At 42.2% G+C, this 21,412-nt stretch overlaps 1 protein-coding gene across 5 annotated transcripts in view; it reads right to left on the minus strand.

Moving 5' to 3' along the window:
- Positions 1–278: 278 nt before the first annotated feature.
- The window catches only part of tnk2b (tyrosine kinase, non-receptor, 2b), a 30,802-nt gene continuing 9,668 nt past the window's right edge, over positions 279–21,412 (minus strand). For 2 of the 5 annotated variants that reach the window (XM_031865102.1, XM_031865103.1), the window contains exons 2-17: positions 18,744–18,921; positions 17,846–17,916; positions 14,145–14,414; positions 13,696–13,848; positions 12,766–12,929; positions 11,544–11,663; positions 11,006–11,132; positions 10,718–10,864; positions 10,067–10,161; positions 9,583–9,777; positions 9,224–9,315; positions 7,830–8,251; positions 6,482–7,693; positions 4,687–4,782; positions 2,771–2,901; positions 279–2,449 (exon numbers count right to left, since the gene is read on the minus strand). In XM_031865102.1, coding sequence (XP_031720962.1) covers positions 2,443–2,449; positions 2,771–2,901; positions 4,687–4,782; positions 6,482–7,693; positions 7,830–8,251; positions 9,224–9,315; positions 9,583–9,777; positions 10,067–10,161; positions 10,718–10,864; positions 11,006–11,132; positions 11,544–11,663; positions 12,766–12,929; positions 13,696–13,848; positions 14,145–14,414; positions 17,846–17,916; positions 18,744–18,921 — 3,480 coding nt within the window. In that variant the 3' untranslated portion in view covers positions 279–2,442. Of the gene's footprint in view, positions 2,450–2,770; positions 2,902–4,686; positions 4,783–6,481; positions 7,694–7,829; positions 8,252–8,613; positions 8,659–9,223; positions 9,316–9,582; positions 9,778–10,066; positions 10,177–10,717; positions 10,865–11,005; positions 11,133–11,543; positions 11,664–12,765; positions 12,930–13,695; positions 13,849–14,144; positions 14,415–17,845; positions 17,917–18,743; positions 18,922–21,412 lie in introns of all 5 variants that reach the window. The other 3 variants (XM_031865100.1, XM_031865099.1, XM_031865101.1) reach the window with 3 other exon arrangements.

Raw genomic sequence — 21,412 nt, forward strand, 5'->3', positions numbered from 1 at the left:
CAATATGTGTGTAGGATGAAGGTTAAAGAGTCGGGCGCTAAACCATAGCGTTCCAGAGGAAGGTGTTAAAAGGCTGAATACAGCTATAGTCAGACAGACAGTATGAGTTCCAGGACAAATCCAAATCACAAGTATTGACCTGAAATGAGCACATGTCCCTTTTATGCATTTGACCATTAATTGGAACATGTCTTGTTAATGAAGACTAAATCCAGCATGATATCCCCTCTAACAATCACTAGCTCCTTTAAAGATAATGGTGACAGAAAAAAAGATGAATAAAAAATAATGAAGTCTTTAATAAAAAATACATTTATAAATTCGGCAGCATGAACTTCTCGAATATTTCCAACAACCCAGGAGTGAAACAATGAAAAAGGCTTTTAAAACCCATTCTGGGAAGCAAATGCATACAAATGAGGAAGAAATGGCAAGTTCGATTGAAGGACAAACACAATATGAATGACTTAAAAGAGCAGACAGGTTCTAAAGAATCTGATATGGCAAACAAGGAACTGAACAGAGTTTTTAAACAGAGTATAAACACCACAACAGAAGGATGTTGCTTTGGGTTGATCACAACACCACAAGGTTCACTTCAGTCCTTCAATACACTACAGCAGCATGGTGTAAAGACAAACACATGAACCGACTGTGGAGGCAGCCATCACATCAATCTGTCCTTACGCACTGATTAACAGTCAACTTTACCACAACACATTAGAGGGGAACATTGGCAAAACTGATTTGGAATCAGTGTTTTAAGTACAACTTTATCCTGCCATGGGGAGGAAAACTGAGTCAAACATTTTATTCTGTGTTCTGTGCGTTCAATTACGAGGATACATCAGAACTTCTTTTTACACAACAGGATGGCACTGATGGATGTACAGACTGGGAGGTTACAGGTTCTACAGCAGCCGTATTGCACACAGGAGAAAGCTTTTACTGGAGGTTGTCATCCAGTCAGTCCTGTACATTGTTTAGAAATATATTCCTAACACACTTTTTTTTTTTCTTCTTCAAAGCCTCTTAATTTGCCCAAGCAGGTAGCATAGCTTGTTGTGGTTCCATAGTAGCTTTTTCCGAGGCCATTTGGAGCTTTTTCCCAAACAGATCGTGCTGGGACCTTTTACATACCAGCGTTTTCGTGGACATACGGAAGAACTGGTTGAAGCAAAGCCAATGACTTCATGTGGACAACCATTTGTATTGTAATTGTAATAGTTGGCAAAAAAGGGTTCTTTTTTTCTATATCACCGAAGGGTCACGTGTGTCGACCATAAAATGCCTGTAAAGTATTTGGTTGGCCAAAGAAAAGGGAATTTTAGAAGCAAGTGGAATGCCTTTTACTTCCCTTCCTTCTAGTGGAGTCCTCACAAAGTGCATCGGAAAAACATAAAACGGGAGAGGACAGGCCCGGAGGTTTCCATGTTCATTGCTGAGGACTCTACTGGGACAATACCCAGTCAGAATATGTATTGTCGTGCCCAGCAGGAGGTTCACAGAGAGCTGAAGAGTCATTCCAGTTTTATATTATTGCCCCCAAAGCTGCTGACCAAAATATAACACTTGTTATTTTAAGTGATGATTATGGGACAGGATCTGTGCCTTGGGGTTATTAGCTGCCAACATAGTATGCAGAAAATAGCCAGCTGGCAGGAGTTTTCAGCCGATGCGCAGAAGTTATGTTCGGGCAAAGTGCAGAGGCAAATAATAAGGAAAGGTTTTAGTAGGAAGTGTCCACTGACTGCATGCCCAGTAACGGACATAACAGTCTCCTCTCGTCTCTTAGCATCGTGTTCAAAATATATTAAAATAATTTATCAATGTTTTGTAAACAAACACATAAATGTCTCTTTATACATTTTACATGGTAGAGGTCAAGTCTGTATTCACTCTACAGTATTTCGACTAAATCTTAGCAAGTGCCACTGTGTATAATGTGCTATCTAACTCATGTTGCCTTCTTCAGATTCCCTTTCAAACTGCCGTTTTAAGGACATTATCAAAGGAACGGTGCAGTTGCGGCAGTGAGGATACAAGTAAGTGGATCTGTCACAGCAGGGTAGCACCCACGATCTGTGACTGTAGGGAACCTGTTAGGATGACACATTTCAGGCTGATCAATTGAAATTGAACTTACAAGTACAGTGTGATTTTTGTCTCTGAACAACTTAGAAAAGGTGGCGAAAATATGACCCACGGCCTTCTTTTTTACTCCCAAACGAATTTCCATATTCCATGTTGGGTATGAACAGAGCCATAATAAAGTTTGGTATTCTGTGCTAGTTCAGTGAACATGTGCTTGATTCTTCTACAGTCTTCTGATTGGAGGTGCATGCGAAGCATATACGAGACGTCAGGAGCCAATTCACTTATTCTGATGATATTTTACGGAGGAGGAAGTTCCAATCAGAGCTCAGCAGCTTGAGATTTCGGTCACCGTCTGCAAATATAAAAATGCTTTAGATTAGATTGAGAAGATCATGAGATGAAAAGCTAAATTCTCCTAGCACACCATCACTGGATCATACTACTGCCCGTCTCCCTGCTGTATATGTCTGCTGTTAACTTGCAATACTTCTTATTTGGAGGAGGGAAAATCTGCAGCAGCTAAGAATCAGATTTTAATGATTATGTTTTCCAAAGACAGATGTGACAAAGTTGACCTGATGCCATAATGTGGAGCAAGGTCATAAATGACCGAATTCAATTTTTGGAAACATCTAAACATGTGCTCTATGAAGGTAACTACAGAATACGGTACCTATGTCTTGTTGTGGATCCATAGTTATCCAACATCTGAGTGCTGGCCACCTCCAGGTTCCAGTCACACATCTCCAACAGCTTTAGACACTCTGACCTGCTCCTCAGACCCAAACAGAACAACTGCTCCACCTACAGAGACACATGAAAACCATTGTTTAAAGAAGCCAGGAGTAGGGAGAGACGAGACGGACGAGATGGGGCAGTAAAGCACGGTCACATGGTCAGGTAATGTTTCATCTTTTTATTCTCCTCGAGATTGCAGCACCAGTGAGCACATTGTAAAATGGATCAATGTTTTAATACAAGCTCAGTGTCTTGTTCAAACACATTTCTGTATTTTCTAAACTTTGCCAACACTATTAAGGAGCACACAATTGTTCCCTTGTGCCCATTGCCACACAGGCAGCTAAGAGGGAGCTGAACACTGCTGTAGACACATCAATGAGTCTGGATATCTACCGCCGGCTTATTGCAGCAGCAATGACCACATTTTTCCTTAAGGTCCAACAAAGTTGCTCCTATCACATCTTGATATGAATCAATAAAAAGTAAAAAAAGAGATGAAGCAACTTTGAATGACTGTTTGTTGTTATATCCTGTGAAAAAAAAGGTTATAAGAGAGAAGGACTGAAGGCTGAACTAAGATGCAGTGATCTGGATCTCAGGACCCGTGTTTACCACCGAGGGCTCTTACATTAACGTCCACTTCACAGGGTCTATATTTTGATGGACTAGAACTGTAAAATGTTTGTGTAAAGTTTTGTTTATTGTTTATCAATTCAGTTTGCCGTTCTTCTTCGACAGCTTTTTTTCTTTTTTTTTTTACAGTGAGACATATTTTTATTTGCTCCAGATAATAAAAGTAATTACTTATTTCATGTCTGGAACAATATTTTTTAACTTTGATACTATGGAGCACAAAGAAAAGATAAAAGCACTCGTAAAAGGTTATCAGATCAAAATATAATTGAATACATCAATTAAATAATTACTTCTCCTTAACCTCGAACCAGTTGATAAAAAATACACAAGCTTCCTTAATTAAAACTTAATTTATTCGAAGTTAAGATTTTTTTTTTTTACATCATGAAAAAGGAAAGACTATGTAACACAACTATACAGAGTTATGTCAATTGTGTGTCTTTAAAATGCCATAAAAAGTCACAGAGAGAATACAGGTTTAAGCACTACCGCATTGGCATCACTTTTCAGAGCCGAAAGTTGCCGCCTGCATACTAATAACCTGTAGGGGCGACTCATCTGAAGGCTATGAGGAAATGACCCTACTTGATTTATTACCTTAGTAAACATTGTAATGTTTATGGTCTTATTGCTAGTGTCAAGTCTGCTTCAATACAGTATGATGGTTCTATGGCAAAAGCTGGGTTTTAGTTACAGATCAAGCTGAAAAGGCTTAGTGTGTTTCAAACTGGTGTTTTCAATTAGGATACTCTTACTCTGCATTGTCCACTGATGTTAAACACACAAACACCCTGAACCAATTACTGCCCTGGACATACAGAAACACGCCCATCTCATTATCATATAATCATGAGGAAAATGGGAAGAAGTTAAAGATGACGAATCATTAAATGTGTGCAAAGACCAAAAAGATAGGAAAATTAAATGAGCTAGTAAAAGATAAATAAATTAAACTTTAATTAGCTTTTCTCTATTTTAAAGCTTTATTTATACACTTGATTTTAATTATTTAACTAACTGTATTACATATAACAGTTTCAGGGCGCCATGCGGAAACTTTCCAAAAACCCTGTATTATTGCGATCACTATAGAATCACAGTGTGACCAACAGATAAAGGAAACTGCAGTGCATTAACCTCTTGAAATACACCTGAAAATAAAGCTCAAAAAGGTTAAAAGCTTCTTCATAGCGTACAAATGAATGCGCTCACCTTTAGATGATGCACAGCTTTCTGGACGTTCCAGTTGTGGTTCTGGAGGGCGGCTTGGCACTCCTCTATTGTGACACCGTGAACGGCGTCCTGCACCTGAATCACACAAGATCAACAGTATGGATACATCTGTATCAGCCAACAGCACTCACAGTCCCCTGGCTTTGATTCCTCACTCTGTCGTCACTCGATAAACCTCAAATACTACCTTCAGCATTTACCTCGGGAGCACCTACAAACACGACGGGGCCCTTTTTTGAGATGAAATCAGATTTATCAATTATATAAAACACTTCCAAATCTGACAATCAAGTTATATCGTTCTACTTGAAAAGATTTTTGTCACTTATCCAAGATCTGATCAGCAGTCACCCATTCCGTCACAAAACAAATCCTGTTCCACAAATGATGTTTGTGCAAGTCCACCTTCATCCAACTCTACTTTCAACAAGATAACGCTGACACTGTGTTACTACATGATGAGGTTTTCTAGCAGCATAGTCAGTGATTTCATTTATCTGTTGTTTGATACCTATAATGCCCCCACTATTTAAACTACAACAGTGAGCGAATGCATAGTGCATTGCTACTTCTTGCATTGAACTCCTCTGCAGTACAGTTTATATATATGACCTCACATTCCCACTGCACCGCGTGTGCGGCCACAGATCTGTTTCCAATACAAAGTGCCTGATCGATGTAGAGCCTCTGGTGTTTCGCAGTGATTCTGACTCCAGTTCAATCAGGCTCAATCGGTGTCAAACAAAAAGAAACCGATTACTTTAAAAAAAAAAAAAAAACAATTCACAGCAAACATTAACATGGCCTTTGTCTCAGAAGAACACTGGCATATTGTTTGTATGCTACCACGTCTACTGAAACGCTATTCAAATGGAACTTCCTGTTTAATTAGTCTGATTCATTGGCAGTTCAGCTCCAGTTTGAAAATGTTGTGCTGTGTTACACATCAGTCATCATTTGGTTGAAATAATTTAATTTTAATAGGGAGGCAATTAAAAGGTTCAATTATGACAGATGTATGCAGTTAATAGCATCAACTATATGTGCCTAAGTATCTAACAAAAAGGGAAACGGGGGGGGGGTGTTACAGCGTATGCCATATAACCACAACATCCCAGGTTTGATTCCAGCCTTGGGACCTTTGTTGCATGTCACATCCTCTCTCTCTCTCATTTCTACACTGTCCACTGTCAAATGAAGGGAAAAAATGCCCCAAAAATGTCTAACAGAAAGGGAACAATTTGCGAACACACACACACAATTATCCCTACAGGCTATGGCCTGAGTGGACAACCAATAAAAAAATACCTTCTGTTGCCCCCTTGTGTTCAAAGTATTAGTTACTGTACACCATGTTTATATTTAAGTTAATGTTTAAGAGGAGTCAAGCAAGCCATTTATCAAATATGCACTGCACTCATTGCATTACATTAGAATCATCCTTGATTATCTTGAACATTGCACTGATATTCAAGCAATAAAGGAGCCATTCGCTCTCATAGTGACAGGAAGCTAAGAACCGATGGCTATCTAGTTCAACAACTGTGCTTTTTATCCAATTCTAATTTACAAAAAAGCGATCACAATGGCTTTAAGGAGGACATAAGGTCAACTATAAATTGCATCTAAACTATCCCTCATCACAGAGAAAGTGAGCAAGATTAGGACTTTAAGTACTGAAGCGATACATTTTACCTTTCAGCACGATATAAATCGTAAAATTATACATTAAGTGTTTTTCAAATGAAGGCAATCTAAATATCTCCGATCTTACCATTTTGACCCTGTCAGCCGAGTTTCCGCCGCCGTCTGTCCTGATGCAGGAAGCAGTGACCACCGCTGCTGTCAGCCCGTCTGAACAGATGCGAGGTAGACTAACTGATGTCTTCATCCCTGACCGTGGCCCACCCAGACTGCTGTTATTGTTGGAGGAGAAATTAGCCTTCAGCTCGCCTGGCTGGACAAGCCCGTGTCCCTGGAGAATCTGGCTGCTGACCACCATGGGTCTGACCGTGGCGGTGTTAGCTTGCCGTATATGCCTTTCCTCCACACCGCTGGCGGGCTGGCTATCTGCCTCCCTGAAGAAGCGGTCGTAGCGGTCGAGGTATGGGGGCCTCTCTGGTAGAAGGTAATAGTGGGTGTTACTGACTTTACGTCCATCACGGACGATGGGGAGGATGCACGGGCCTTTGCTGGTGAAATCCTTCCCCTGCGCCTGGGCCTGGATCACTTTGGGGGCAGCATATTTAGGATCTGAGGCAAAGCTGTGCGTGGTAGGCATGAGTTTACCTGGAGACGTGGAGAGGTAGGAGCCGTAGGTGTGTGTAGAGGGACAGGAGGTGTGGGGAGCCTGCATGGTGATGGGGCTGACAGAGTAGAGTCTCTGCTGGGGGGAGCCCACTACCAGGCCCATGGGGCTGGGAGTCCTGGAGCCCGGCTGGGACAAAGGGTCTCTGGGAGGGATCTGAGGTGGGCGTTCCTGGTTTGGGCCTGAAACCTCCTCTGTGATGTCAGCTGGTGTCGGTGACAGGGAGAGATCCCGTGACCAGCGAGCAGATGTGTAGTCGCCCCTCTTTATAGGGCGAGGGGGTATGGGGACACGTGGGGGGATCTGGGGTTTGTCCTCATTGGAGGAGAAGACACTCTGCTGGTGTCCCTCCTCAGTCTGTTGTGTCTGGGGACAAGAGGCTAAGCACTGGGACGGCGAGCTTGACTGTGCAGCACTTCCAGTTGGTACATTTAGCCTCTTCATGCACTCTTGCTGGAGTTCTTGGAAGATCTCAGCTGACTGGGAGAAGGAGGTGGACAGAACCTGGCTCTGCCTGCTGGGGAGAAAGAGGTTGTCCTCCGGACCTGATCGGTCTGGACCCCTGGAAACAAGAGCATCACCCTCAACCTTAGGTCCAGAGAAGAGAGCCTCATCTGGGTTATGGACATCAGTCTGCTCCTCTTCATGCTGCTGCTCTGAGCTGTTGATAGAGCTCACCTTTGTGGAGAAAGAAGATTTACAACTTTGATACATTCTACTATGGATCTAAGTGACATCAGAACAGGAGATAAACATCGCATTTCCATGAAATTTTGGCATAATGTGAAATGTGCTGCGTCACCTCCTACCGTACCTCCATATCGTCTTCGTCTTGGGCGACATCGTCATAGGCCGGAGGTGGGGGTAATGGCCGGGCATCCCAGTCCACTACTTGTGTAGGGTGAAGGGGTCGGGGCAACGATCTCGACGGACTCTGAGGCGGCGTCCGGTCCATGATGTTCTCTGCTTCCAAAGCTAGCTTTGCCAGTGAAAGAATCTGAATTTCAATCACAGGGGAAGGAGTGGGCGGGGGGAACTCCTCCCCAAAGTCAATGAGGGACACGTCACTGTTGTGGCCTGAGCCTGAAGTCCGACCACTCCCCTGTTTGGAAGCAGAGACCCACGCAGCAGGTTTAAGTTTTAAGCCTTTGACAAAACCAGTTTTCCGAAGTGATAATCTCTTTAGTCCTGCTGAAGTCAGATCCTCGTCATCATTTACTGGATCATAGCAAGGCTCTGGAGACACAAACACACAATACGTTGATTACTTTACTGAAAAACATTGAAAGTGATGACAGCAATGCTCTTTTAGATCACGTCACACCAGAAAATACAAGACACACTTCAGGTTTTCCAGGTCTGAAGTTAGTCCTATTGTGCACAGAAATGACACTGCACACCTGTTAGAGGGGACACGTCGATGGAAAGATGGAGAACAATGATACTAAGAAAGGAAATTGAAGTAGACGTTGGAATCACTGCAAAGACAGGCAAAGAAACAAAAGTATGGAATGTACCTTTATTAAGGAGTGGAGCTAGGAGGGAACAGAGAGGGCAGGAACAATGGGTGAGGAGCTGCTGAGAGAAACCAGACTTACTCTTGATTAACACTGCTGGCTGAGGAGGGCGAGGAGGAGGCTCCTCTGGAAGAATAAAAGCAAATACCGCCATCGCAAAGGAGATACAGAGGGGGGAAAAAAGACAGCAGCAAAGATAGAAAGATTAGGGGAAAAAGCAGGAGGCAAATGTCAGATTACATATGAAATTTATATATATAATATTTTGTCGGCAAGTGTTAAGAAATATTAAAAGCTAGCCGTTTGGTGGCCATATTTCCAAAGCAACATCTGCTCTGCATGCAAAATGTGGAATCATTTTATCGATTGACAGGCGTGTTATCATACCTATATCAGCGGTAGGCAACAATTAAATATACGTTTAATAGTTTTTAATGTTGTTTAGGTTTGTTTACAAAAGTGATTATGATCAGTTGTGAAAATACAAGTGTTATTTTCTTTACATATATGATCAAACCATTTCACAATCACCAAATTGAGCCAAATGCTAAACGGGTCTGGATCAGTGGCGCCAAATAGAGTTTGAACCCAGAGACACTGAATCGTCTTACGAGAGTGTTTATCCTCGGTATTTGTCGATCAAAACAGCCATCATTATGGTCTCCGTCTTTATTGGAGCTCTTTAACTCACTTCTAGCTCGTCCTGGTAGCTGTGTGAGCCGAGCACCGCTGAGGTCAGCACCAAGGACATCAGGAGGATCCATGGGATTACCGAGGTACAAACTGGAGGGAAGAGAGCACCAGACTTGATTACAGCAAATGCCAATATAGTGACTCTACCTAACCTTGGTGTTATAATTTGGAAATTTGTAGTATTGTGCTACTGCCATCTATTGGTGAGAGTTTATTATTCCAACTGATCAGACCTTTTACCACCAACTTCCAACATGGGGCATAATTATGATACATATTTATGAAGTCATTCAGAGACATTTTGACATTGTGGTACTAAAGCCTCGTAAAGTAAATAAACAGAAGCTGGTCCCCTACTCGTCAATCCTGTCAGGGAAGCCCCAGCAGCGATGAGGGTTGCTGTCTCCGTGTCCTGTGTGGATGAAGCTGTTCTTGAGCGGCCGGCTGATGTCATGAGCTGACAAACCTGCTACTGATGTCACCACATTTCTGGGGAACGGTCCGACCTTAAGGGTTCGCTTGTTTTGACCTCTCCACCAGAAGTTCTCTGCCCTGAAAGACACAGAAATACCGAGGATGAAACATGGAGCGTCATCAGCAGGGCATTACCAAAAAACAAATCATTTTACTACACATTTAACATGTAATATTTATAATGTAGTGCATTTAGCATAGTGGATATTCAATATATTTTAATAGTAAGCATTGATTGACTCAGCAACTTTTCCCTTTAAACAGTATTTACCAGTATTAAGGTTGACAGGTAAGTCTGGAAGGTAAAAGTTACAGATTTGGAGGAAAGCATCTTATCCAAAGTCTTAAACATTTAGTTAACACCCACCTCCCCTCTATTATGGTGATGACATCATTGATCTGGATCTGGAGTTTGTCAGGCTCATCAAAGTCCTGCAGAGCAGACATGTCTGTGGGCATGGTCTGAAAAACACCCACATATAAAGACACAAAAAACACACATGAAACACCAAAGTTAATTTTAACACAGCAAACATTTATGAATGGGCCACATCTTACATCCATGGACGTATGTAATGTTTTATTGGGAGAGGGGAATAGCACTATGTATAATAGTGCTATTATAATAGCATAATAGCACTACGTATGTGTTTTTATTTGTTTTTTGTGTCTCGACTGTTGTGCTGCGACTGTTTGTTCTTCTGTTATGAGCACACAGACAAATTCCAAACATCTACGTTGTATGGCATTTAAGTATTGAATCTAAATGTAGTGTAGCTAGTTGTTGCTATCCTTCCAGCTGAGGGCATGTTTCAGTTTCTTCTTTGCAGTAACTCCACTATGTGGAGCTGAAAATCTATTAATGCGATGGAGGATTGCTGGAGGAACACTGGCCTTTCTGTGCCAGAGGTGTCAAGATTACAAAGAAGTATCTTTTGCTTAGTGGCTAAAAAACAACAACTTTATATTTAACACCCTGGATATACAACGTTGACTACCCAAATGGCAGCTCTCCTACCTCAAGCAAGAACTCACGCAGGGCAACAAAGGTGGGTCTGTCATCTGGTTTCTGAGCCCAACACTGCAGCACCACATGATAGATATCCTGCGGACAGTCTTCAGGCTTCGGGAGGCGTTCACCTTCTTTATCAATCTTGTGCAGGATCTAGGGTGGGGGGGAGGGGTTTGACAAAGGAGAAAAAAATTGAAAGAGGACAATTGTGTAAATGTGAATAAATCTGACACATTTTCTGGGTTTGCCTGTGTTACTTCAGCTTCAAGATGTGTTTCAATATTTTTTGTTTACCTGGCTCCCATTGAGGCCCAGCCAAGGCTCCTGGCCATGTGTGAACATCTCCCAGAGAGTGACTCCAAACATCCACGTGTCAGTGGCATGAGAGAACGTTCTGGTCTTCAGACTCTCTGGGGCACACCTGAAGCAGGACGGACAAAAACTTTAATGTGTACTGTATATGTCCAAAGATAATCCTCACTTTGGTCAATGCATTTAGTTTTTCCACGCTACCTTTAAAAGCATTTTAAATGAAAAAAGCTGCACTGTCTTTGGAAACATTAAAACCATACATGCACATGAATTAAAACAGTGAAAAGAAAGCTAGTGGTTTTGCCAACACAGAATTTGCCAAATAGTCCAAAAAAAACAAGTCTCTCATAACAATCATCAGCATGGCAGGAACGCAGCTGTGACTGATTAGAGTTCTTTGTGGAAACTTTCTGCAATAAAATAAATCCTATTCCCCTAACCACTAAAACCACTCATATCCATGCATGAATTGCATCCAAGTACAGCTTTGGCTATTGAGCTGCTCCCTCAGTCCACCCACCATGCAAAGGGGACCTTTCGATGCTCCTGCATGACGTAGTGCTCATGGTTGTTGGGCAGCGCCCGCATCAGGCCGAAGTCTCCGATCTTCACTCTGTGAGCTGAGGCCAGCAGGATGTTCCTGAAGATAGACGGTCAAATATTTAACTTTTTTTTTGTACATTTTAAAACTTAACATGCGTGGCTTTTATTCTGTACTGTATGACCTCCGTTCTTTTTAACTTCAAGGAGTATTTTGGGAAGTTGAGGTGCAGCCGTTTCCATCATATAATCTAACTACAATTTAAAAGGTTTTGCTTAGGTGGCATATTACTGATATACCATCAGCACACTGTTAAGGTGACAGATGCTCACAAAGCCCCCCCAGATACAGTAGCATCAACAAAGATGAGGAGGAGTAAGCTTCTATTGTGGTGGAAATATGTTTTCTTTAAGATCTATATGAAATGTTTGACCATTTGTTGAGAGGAGAAAGAATCATCAAACTGAACTTGACCTGAAACATGACATTTAAATCCAATTATGGTTTTGGTAAATGGTTGTAGGAAATGAACAAAACAGATTTATTTAATGGTCAATCCTGAGCAAAGTTCAGAATGTGATCCAGTCATATACATTTAGTCCATGTGCAAGACAGTTGTAGTACACTCAACATGTGGTGCATAACACAAGTAATGTTCTGAATGCAGTCCTAAAACCTACTGCAGGTTTTAATTGAAGGTATTATGAATACAATTAACCGTCTGGCAGGTTATAACTGAATTTCAAAATGTCTAAAACCACAGCTTGAGAAATCCTCTTAGTGACTGGCACACTGTAAAAGCCATGTGTAGTCATTACCGTTGTATATCAGCCGTAACTGTGAAAGTGACTCATTTCTACCAGCCATTAAGACTTTTCTCAAGCATCTTACACAGTGTCAACTGTTAGGTGAAAGTGACTAATTTGGGCAAGACCAAGAACTCAGACCACCCATTACAGACAGCCAACCAGTGACTCATTTTTACTTGTGGGCCAAGTCTCCCTGTAACGGCCTGTAAACGTCTGGGTGGAGAAGCAACATAAATAATTCACCACACCAGTAAAAACTCCCTCAAGAGAAAAATAGGTTTCATAGAGAATGTGAAGAAAACACCCCGTAACCATCTTTAAAATATAGCTTTTGACCATTTTATAGTTGCTAAAACTTACAAACGCTTTAAAAAAAGTGGTTGGTCCCCTACCTGGCTGCCAGGTCCCTGTGAATGAACCTCCTCTGCTCCAGATAGGCCATGCCACAAGCCACCTGTACGGCATACTGACACAGAGTGTGGATCAACACTGGGCCCTGTGGACGAACACATCGCAAACGCTCCAGCAGAGAACCCAGAGGAGCCAGCTCGGTCACCTTCACGAACAGAGAGAGAAGAACGAGAGAGAGAGAGAGTGGGTGAAAAGAGGACCGGAGGAGTAAAAAGCAAAAGGTGCGAGGAATAGATGGTGTTGAAGAGATATACATTTATTTGGAGATGAAAGAAGGGAGTGAGAATAGGAGGAAGATAAATGTAAAATAATGTAAACATAAAAACTGAAAAAAACTAATTTTGTGAGTTGTGTTATAGTCTATTGATAGTCATGACATGGTCCAAAACTATTTGGCAGAGGAAATAACTAGAAAGTAACAGCAGGATGAAAACAACGAGGCTGAAACGTCAGCCCTTATTTTAGTCCTCCATCCGTATGCTCCCCTCCCTTCCTGTCTCCCTCCTTTCCTCCATCACTTTCTCCGGCCATGACAAAGGCCGTAAGATGCTTGACCCGATACATGCAGACACACCCAACATACCTTTTCCCACTACAACAGCTATTTGTCACCTCATACTGTCACACATTAGATACCTCTGTAACAAATACAATGTATTATATCCATTATTAATTACTTTAATTTATTATTATCATGATCATATTATTTTCCTAAAAATAAAATGAAAAAAAGAAGCTTGACCTGATTTAAATAGACCGTAAGGTCAAGAACCAGTCTCAGAGAGTGGCTGAGAGGGACATTTGTGTGAAGTGTATATGGGTGTAAGTCAGACCACAGGTTCATGTGTGATTATGCTCATCTGTCAGTGTATATTCCTCCCTGTGCGTGTGCGTTTCTGTGTGTCCACTACCATCTTCATTGGGTGTGTGAGCACCACACCGTAGAGGCGAATGAGGTTCTGGTGGTCCAGGGAGTGCATGGCGTTGACCTCACAGATGAAGTCCTCCAGAGCTTCAGGCTGGCTGAGAACATCTGTCTTCAGACACTTCACAGCTACATTCAGCTGGAAGCAAGGACGACGATTTAGTTTAAATGTATTCTTACTATTCAGCCTTTTTTTCACACTTTCAGTGCTCCTTTTATAGCAGAAGCTTTACTAATAAAATGTACACAAACTCATCCTGAAAACAGTACGAGTACCCAGGTTTATGCTTCCTACAGCGGCACAGAATGCAAACAAGCATGATAGAAAATAACTGTAGTTGTGTGACCACGGCACAGTTCTATCTTTTACAAATATCTTCAACACACAGAACCTGTTAAGAGAACTAAATACATTTAAAGGGCGGGTCTCCTCACCACCTTCCCTGCAGGCGTCAGCCACTCTCCTCTCTTCACGACACCAAAAGTGCCGTCCCCCAGCTTCTCAAACATTGTCAGATCCTTCTCTGGGATGAGGCAGGTCAGTGCCTGCTGCTGCCCATCAAGAGGAGCACCGCCACTAGGCTGTGTGGCCAGGACTCCCTCCCCCAAGCCCAGCAGAGGTGTGGGAGACAGCTTACGAAAGGAGGAGGCCGGCTGGCCCTGCTGGGGGAAGTCTCCTCCATCTGGGCGCTTCCCACTGAACACCTACAGAGGAAGAGAAAGAATGAAGGGAAGAAAGTGTTTCAGCTGTAAAACATTAGCGAAAAGGTCCAATAATGAACAAGAGACAGAGAGATACAAGCATCAGTGGTGGGATAAGGCCAAGAAAATGAAAGTGGACATTGACCATAGGCTTCAATGTATTTACATATTTGTCTATTATTATATTATTATTTAATACAACACACATTTCTATTTTTAGATGCATTTCCTAGGAGTGACAATGCACTGTTTGTAAGTATAATGAAAAAACAATTAGATGAATTGAACTGCTTATAAACAATAATATGAACCCCATCGTGGGATGAACAAACTGCCCGAGGAGTTGAGATGTCTCTCACGAAGGGCCACATCTGTGTTTCAACGTCCACCTTCATTAGTCACTCAATGAGCCGCTTTGCTTTGAGGAGACACTGGGCTTAAGATTGTGGATGGAAATGGAGGAAAGATACCAGACAAACATTTGTTATGAACTCTATCTCCCGCTCTTTTCCATCTCTTTCAGCCTCGAGGAAAACTATTTTTTTTTCCACTTTATCTCTCCCTGGTCTGCTCTCCCCCTACTCTCCTCACCCACTCACCTGCTACTGTAGGCCTGCAGAAACACTGGATGCAAGTAGCATGCATTATCAGGCAGTGATGATGGTTTCTGTTTCTACATTCTCTTGTTCACTTTGTGAAGGAACAGAATCAGGCGTTTAATTTCAGCCCAGTGTGAGTTTTGTTTTTAAAAGCACTTTCTGAATAAAGAAAGCTTAGCTTTATCTGACTGCTTCTATTGATTGATGAAAAAGTAGCCGTGTGCCGTTATATTGGAAATTGAATAATACATTGAGAACCATTGGCAGGTAAGTTGTAATTGAATAGAATCATGAGGCCAGTGAAGATTCACAACTCTAGCTGATATGCTGTCAGTAAGCAGCTATGCATATATACCGAAACAAGCGCGCACACACACACACACACACACACACACACACACACCATTATAGGAGAGACATTTCCTGCCTCTTGGCTTAAGTGCTGACAACACAGCAGGAATGACTTAGCCGTTAGGAAGTACTCATTAAGAAGCACTATTAGATTAAGTGACCTGAATGTACATGTGTTTGTGTGAGCTTTTCATTCCCCTAAATTTGAACCCGTACAATGTGTGTGCGGTGCAGAGCCATTAAGGGAAACCTTTGTTTAGAGGCCCTATCTAAGACCAAAGTAGGAATGCGCAGAAACAAGCACTGCTGTCATACCCAGAGGAAACGATACCGAGCGATATATCAAATAACATTACAGGTAAAAGAATTCAATAACAATAAACAGTAATATCCAACCCCAATTAACATGCAGCATATCACATATGCACATATTTGTCAAAGGTAGAAACATTTTGAATCTAAAGCAGTAAATGAATGTCATTGTTTTATGCAAATGAAGTGAATGAGACCAGTCTGAAGTCATTATTGACTGGTGATCAAAAGGTCAGTACTCTGAAATGGTATCATCGGTGAAAAAGAGGTGTCGATTGAATCCTCGGTGCCAAACATATTTGACTGGCCAGATATAAACAGTAGCAAGCCGTGTGTGGTTTCACATTCACACTGGACCAGACATGACATAATGCTGCAAGCCTTTTTAAAAACACCACATCTTTGTGGTCACTGTGTGGCGAGTGGGTTTCAAATAGGAGGCTCGACATTCAAAAGATTCTGAGCATGGCAGCATGCACACGCACACGCACGCACACACACACACACACACACACACACACACACACACACAGGACGCTGAGGAAGCAGATTACTTTAGCTGAGGATGGTGCCAGAGGCGGAAACAGACAGGTGTAATTATAGAAGGCAAGCACCATGTTCTCTGGGCACCGCGACTTCCACAGAGAACAGCACACGCACCAAACACTCTCTCTCACACACACACACACACACACACACACACACACACACACATACACACACACACACACACACACACACACACACACACACACGCGCACACACACTCACACACAAAGAGCAACGACTGCCCAGTATTCGTTCCCACTTCATTCCCCCTAGCCTTGTGCGAGTGTGCGCAGTAGGTGTATCATATATTGTATGAGCTTGTGTATAAACTATCCTTCTTAGAGATACAATAGGAGTAGAAAGGACATTAAACTGTTTTCCATTTAACTAGTACAAAAGAAAATGGCGATTATTGTACGTTAAGGTGTCATAAGTGGGGCCATAAGGTGTTGTCGGGTCACAGCTCCAGAGACGGATGGCTGGCGAGCTAGCTAAGCGTTAGCTGGTCTTTCTCCAGAGCGGCATGGGAGTGAGGCAGAGGGACTGTTAGACCCAGCGCTGCCACTGGCCACCAGCCTGCTGTTCGGCTCATTTTCTGTAACCAGTGTAGCATTAAAGCATGGTGGAATCAGCAAACAAGTGGACAGTTGGCTAGCTGGCTAATTCCGCCATGCTTTATTGCTACACCGGTTAAGGAAACTGAGCCGAACATAGTTGACTCTCGTCTGGCAATAGCAATGTGCTTTCCTACACTGTGCCAAGAGCTTGTGGATAAAGCATTAAATTGTTAGATTGTACTAGTTTACTCTACTCTGGTTTGCCCCTGATTTTAATAGGAATGTCCATTCTACTATTATTTATTTCTATGGTATCTTTTATTGTTAATCCTTTATTTAAAGAGAGTGAAAAAGTAATAGTCCTACGTGGTTCTGTCTCTTTAAGGGACAAACTTTAAGCTTCATGAGACAAAGTTTCTGTGAATGCTGCATGCTCTGAATCCATGTGTCACCAACTCTTGTGACTTGACTCGTGTGCGTTTGTGTGTGGACATGCGCATCCTCAAGAGAAGGGTCAGGCTGTTTTGTTCTCTGGAAGGATTTCCTCATAGATGTGCGTGCATTACATCTGTATTTTTAGTTCTAAAGACTTAAAAACAGCTCTGCCATTCACACTACCGTCACCAGTTCTTTGTTGCTAGAAATAAGAATTGTATGTCCTAATTCAACACAACAGAAGCATTGAGTCCCCTATACAGCAGACTGGCATCAAACTGACAGATGGTAAAGGCTGCGTTTTAGTAGATATGTCTAAGTTAAGTGAAGCATGTTGAATTGCCTTTGAGTATGAAATGTGCTTTACAAATAAACTTACCTTGCCAGCTTGTTAAAATACTGGTCTTCACAAAAAAAAAACGCAAAAATAATCTGTCACGGTGTTGCAAAATGTGATCATATCATCTGTACAGGGGAAAGTTTCTATCATGCATTGTTCATGCGTGTGAATGTGTCAACACTGTGACAGACAGACAGACGCCAACATGGCGACATAATGTCGAGCACACCATGTACCATAATAAATGAGTCCTGTGTGTGTGTGTGTGTTGTGCCTGTCTATGTCTGTCACCTTGCTCATCCAGGATTTACGCTTGCACATGGCTTTCCTCCTTTTCACAGCCTCCCACAGTCGTCTCTGTCCTTTATCAAAAGAATAAAAGAGAAATGCAGTGATGGTTACTATTACTGATTTCCAAGTCATCTCTCTTAGTTGGAAGATAACTCTGAGCAGGACAAAACAAACAATAGAAAACAACAACAACTTTGATATGAAAGGGGGAAAAAGGAAAAACACAAAGAGGATGGGAGGGGGGAGAAAAGATGGAGATACACACTTACTATATGTTAGAAGAGATTGGAGATAAAGCAAGTACAAGACAGAAGAGGGTTGAGAGTTTAGAGAACAGTGAGATGAGTGGAGGAAAAAGATTAAATGAATATATGAGAGCAGCAGAAGTGGGTGTAATTAGTCTTAACTTGATACCCGAGAACCCTGAGGGCATCAGTAACTGGATTTAGAACATTACTGCTGCAGTCCTCTTCACACACACATCGCACACAAAAGAATTGGCACTTAAGCGTCCCTTCCTATTGTGCCTAATTAGCAGTGACTTTAAAATGATATTAGGGTAGTTAGTAATGGAGGATTTCTCCAGCTATGCGGAGGGTGAGCCAAATGACACATTGCCATTACTGCAGACAAAAGTAATATTGTAGGATGATAGTAGTAATCATTTAGGAAGCTATGTTTAGAAACAAAAAGAAAAGGTGATGGTCTAATAAGGCCTTGAACCGTGGACCGATATTTTAAGTCTACCAGGGAGTTTTCCAGCCGGATCAGCTACCACTGCTCACATTTATTGACTTTTATGTGAAGTTTTCTTTAACGAAACTATTTTCCAAATGTTCAAAAACACATACTGTGAAAACAACAAAACACACACACATACAAACACACAGTTTCTCACCAGGTCGACCCATGCCGATCTTCTCCAGGTCTTCGTTCTTGACGTAGTCAAAGTGCGACAGCCGCGTGACGTTAAGGTCATCTCGGATCCGCAGTAAGTACTGCTGCAGCTGCACCTCCATCAGCAGCTCCAGCAGCCATTCTGTGCCTTCCTCACACTGCATGCTACCGCCCAGTTTCTGCAAAACGCACACAAAGAATACAGGGAACCGAATTCAATATTTAGTCAACAGTTTTCTCAATGCTTGGTCTCAAAGCTACAAAACACAGCAGGAGAGAAAGTCACTGAGCAACAATCAAACCATTATTTTCTGGGAATAAAAGGAGAGGAACTGAGCTCAGGTCTATTGTGTGATCACCAGTAATTGTTTACAACACACTGAAATGCTTGCTTAAACGCTTAGACTCAAAATACACACACACATATACACACATTCGGGCACACACACTTAAGCACTGCAGATTGGGTTGCCCAAATTTACATTCCATAAACAAAACAAGGACATGGATATAGCATTAGCTGCTTGTCAGTGGACCAAAAACGGACAAATTTGACTTCGACAGAATCAAATAGACATTGATTACAGATCCTGTGTCATTGTAGTGTTAATATACCACACTGTCAGCTATTTGTTTTCAGCCTCAAAATAGATTAATAACTACTCTGGAAACAGAAGGTAGCAGTTTAGGCAGCTCGGCTCTAGACGCTGTGTTAACATCACATTCATACGACAGACAGAGATACATGAGATGGATGTTGTACATCTGGCATCTATAAGTGTCAGTGAAGAGAAATGGGAGGCTCCTAAACAATCTGACCACAATATATATATATATATATATATATATATATATATATACACACACTGTACTATGGCCCTCTATAACACAGAGTGAGACATCAATCTTCAATGTCAAAACACAACACCACAGTTTAAAACATTGTCAATCACCGTCTACTTAAAGTGACAAGCTGAAACTAGCGCAACACAAAGATGAAATTCATCTTAAATCCTGTTGTGCTTCTTCATCGGACTATAAATCAAGGTGATGGAATTAAATAGAGAGCAAAGGTGTGAAGAACTTTGAAGATGAACCACTACAAAAAGCTCATCTACTCCTGCATTACACTTGCTCACACTGGTCAGCAGTATTATTCCCCGTCTCAATGGGGAGGGGAGCCGACCTAATCTGCAGAGATTGACAGGGAAACCTTTCTGGTGGATGCGCTGGGTCGTAGGGGCAACTCCGCTGAGTAGTAGTTGGACTCTGTGAATGAGGGACTTCCTGTGCTCGCTGAGCCAAGGTAACAAGGTCTAGAGAGACGTGTCAGAGGTCCCAGCTTCCCTGCTGTCATCTAAACTTCTTAATGGGCTGGGTTAGAGGTCACTTCCTATTGCTTAATGAATGTGACCTGAGGAGTTAAAGTATGTCTTCCTCACACAAGTATACATACCTAATGTTGGGCCATAACAGTTGGCATGATGTGACCATCTCCCAAAACACTGTAAAGATCCATCTACTGTGCCTTCATTTATTTAAATGGAAAGTGAGTGGTCCTGTATTTTCCATGCATTTTTGATGCGAGGTCCGACTGAGACCAATCTGCTGGGAGGGCTCAATCCCCAATGGTTATGCCAGATGTCTGTATCCTGATACAAATTCATTGCAATGCACATAAAAGTGGGTCAGCTGATATCTCTTTAGCAATGTCCAAACATGCAGCTTTGGCTCTCTCGAGTCAGCGGGAGGCTCTGTCCCACTTTAACAGGTCAACAGAAAACTGTCTGTGAGAAATCCTCGGATTTATGTGAAGCAGGTACAACAAGTCTATTATTAACTTATAACCCAATACAATACTATAACCTGCCAGATCCACTTTATAGAGATGCAGGCTACACTGAATGCCTGCAGTGCCTGTGGCTTTGGGATTAAGTGCAGCTGCAGTCATTTGAATCGGTCTCTCTCGCATCGTGCCTGACCCCCAACCCCGAGAAAGACGATACAGCGGTCTGTTTGGCTGCTCCACTACGGCGCTAAGCGTTGCCAAATGCTCTTCCACCATGTAGCATGTTTATTTGATCCACTGATTACGCTGTTAAGAGTTTAAAGCGAAAGCTTTTGCTGACACAGAAGAAACATTTTTGATATAAAGCACAAAATATTCATTTATGGGGCATACACCATGACTATTAGCCGCTTTATCCTTCATCGCCCGCAGCAGTCAACATGGAAGTGTTATTTCACCGGATGGTGCCAAAGACGCAAGTCAGCTTCCTCTTGGGCCTCTTTCCACGACAGTGTCATATTTGAGGCACGAGGGGTCAAAATCAAGGTGCTTAAGCCCTCGTGTCATATTTCTCTGTCAACTTGCTAACCAATTTACAAAACACATTAAACAGGATACCACGTTTTAAACTTTCAAAAACAGGTGCAGCACAGAAATCACTTTCACTCATACGTTGCCACCAACTCACACTATCCGCTAACAGTTTGGGAGGAAAAAAAAAAACAGCAAGTATGAAACAGAGAGGGGAGAGAGGGATGTAGGAATTCAGATGCAGAGGAACAACATGATGTCCCTGCTGAGAAACGCCTCTGGCCTGAACTCATTCCTCATGGTAGTGGAGAAATGCTCACACACACACACACACACACACACACACACAC

The sequence above is a fragment of the Anarrhichthys ocellatus genome, unplaced genomic scaffold, assembly GCF_004355925.1.
Source record: "Anarrhichthys ocellatus isolate YVR2014 unplaced genomic scaffold, GSC_Weel_1.0 scaffold32, whole genome shotgun sequence".
NCBI lineage: Eukaryota > Metazoa > Chordata > Actinopteri > Perciformes > Anarhichadidae > Anarrhichthys > Anarrhichthys ocellatus.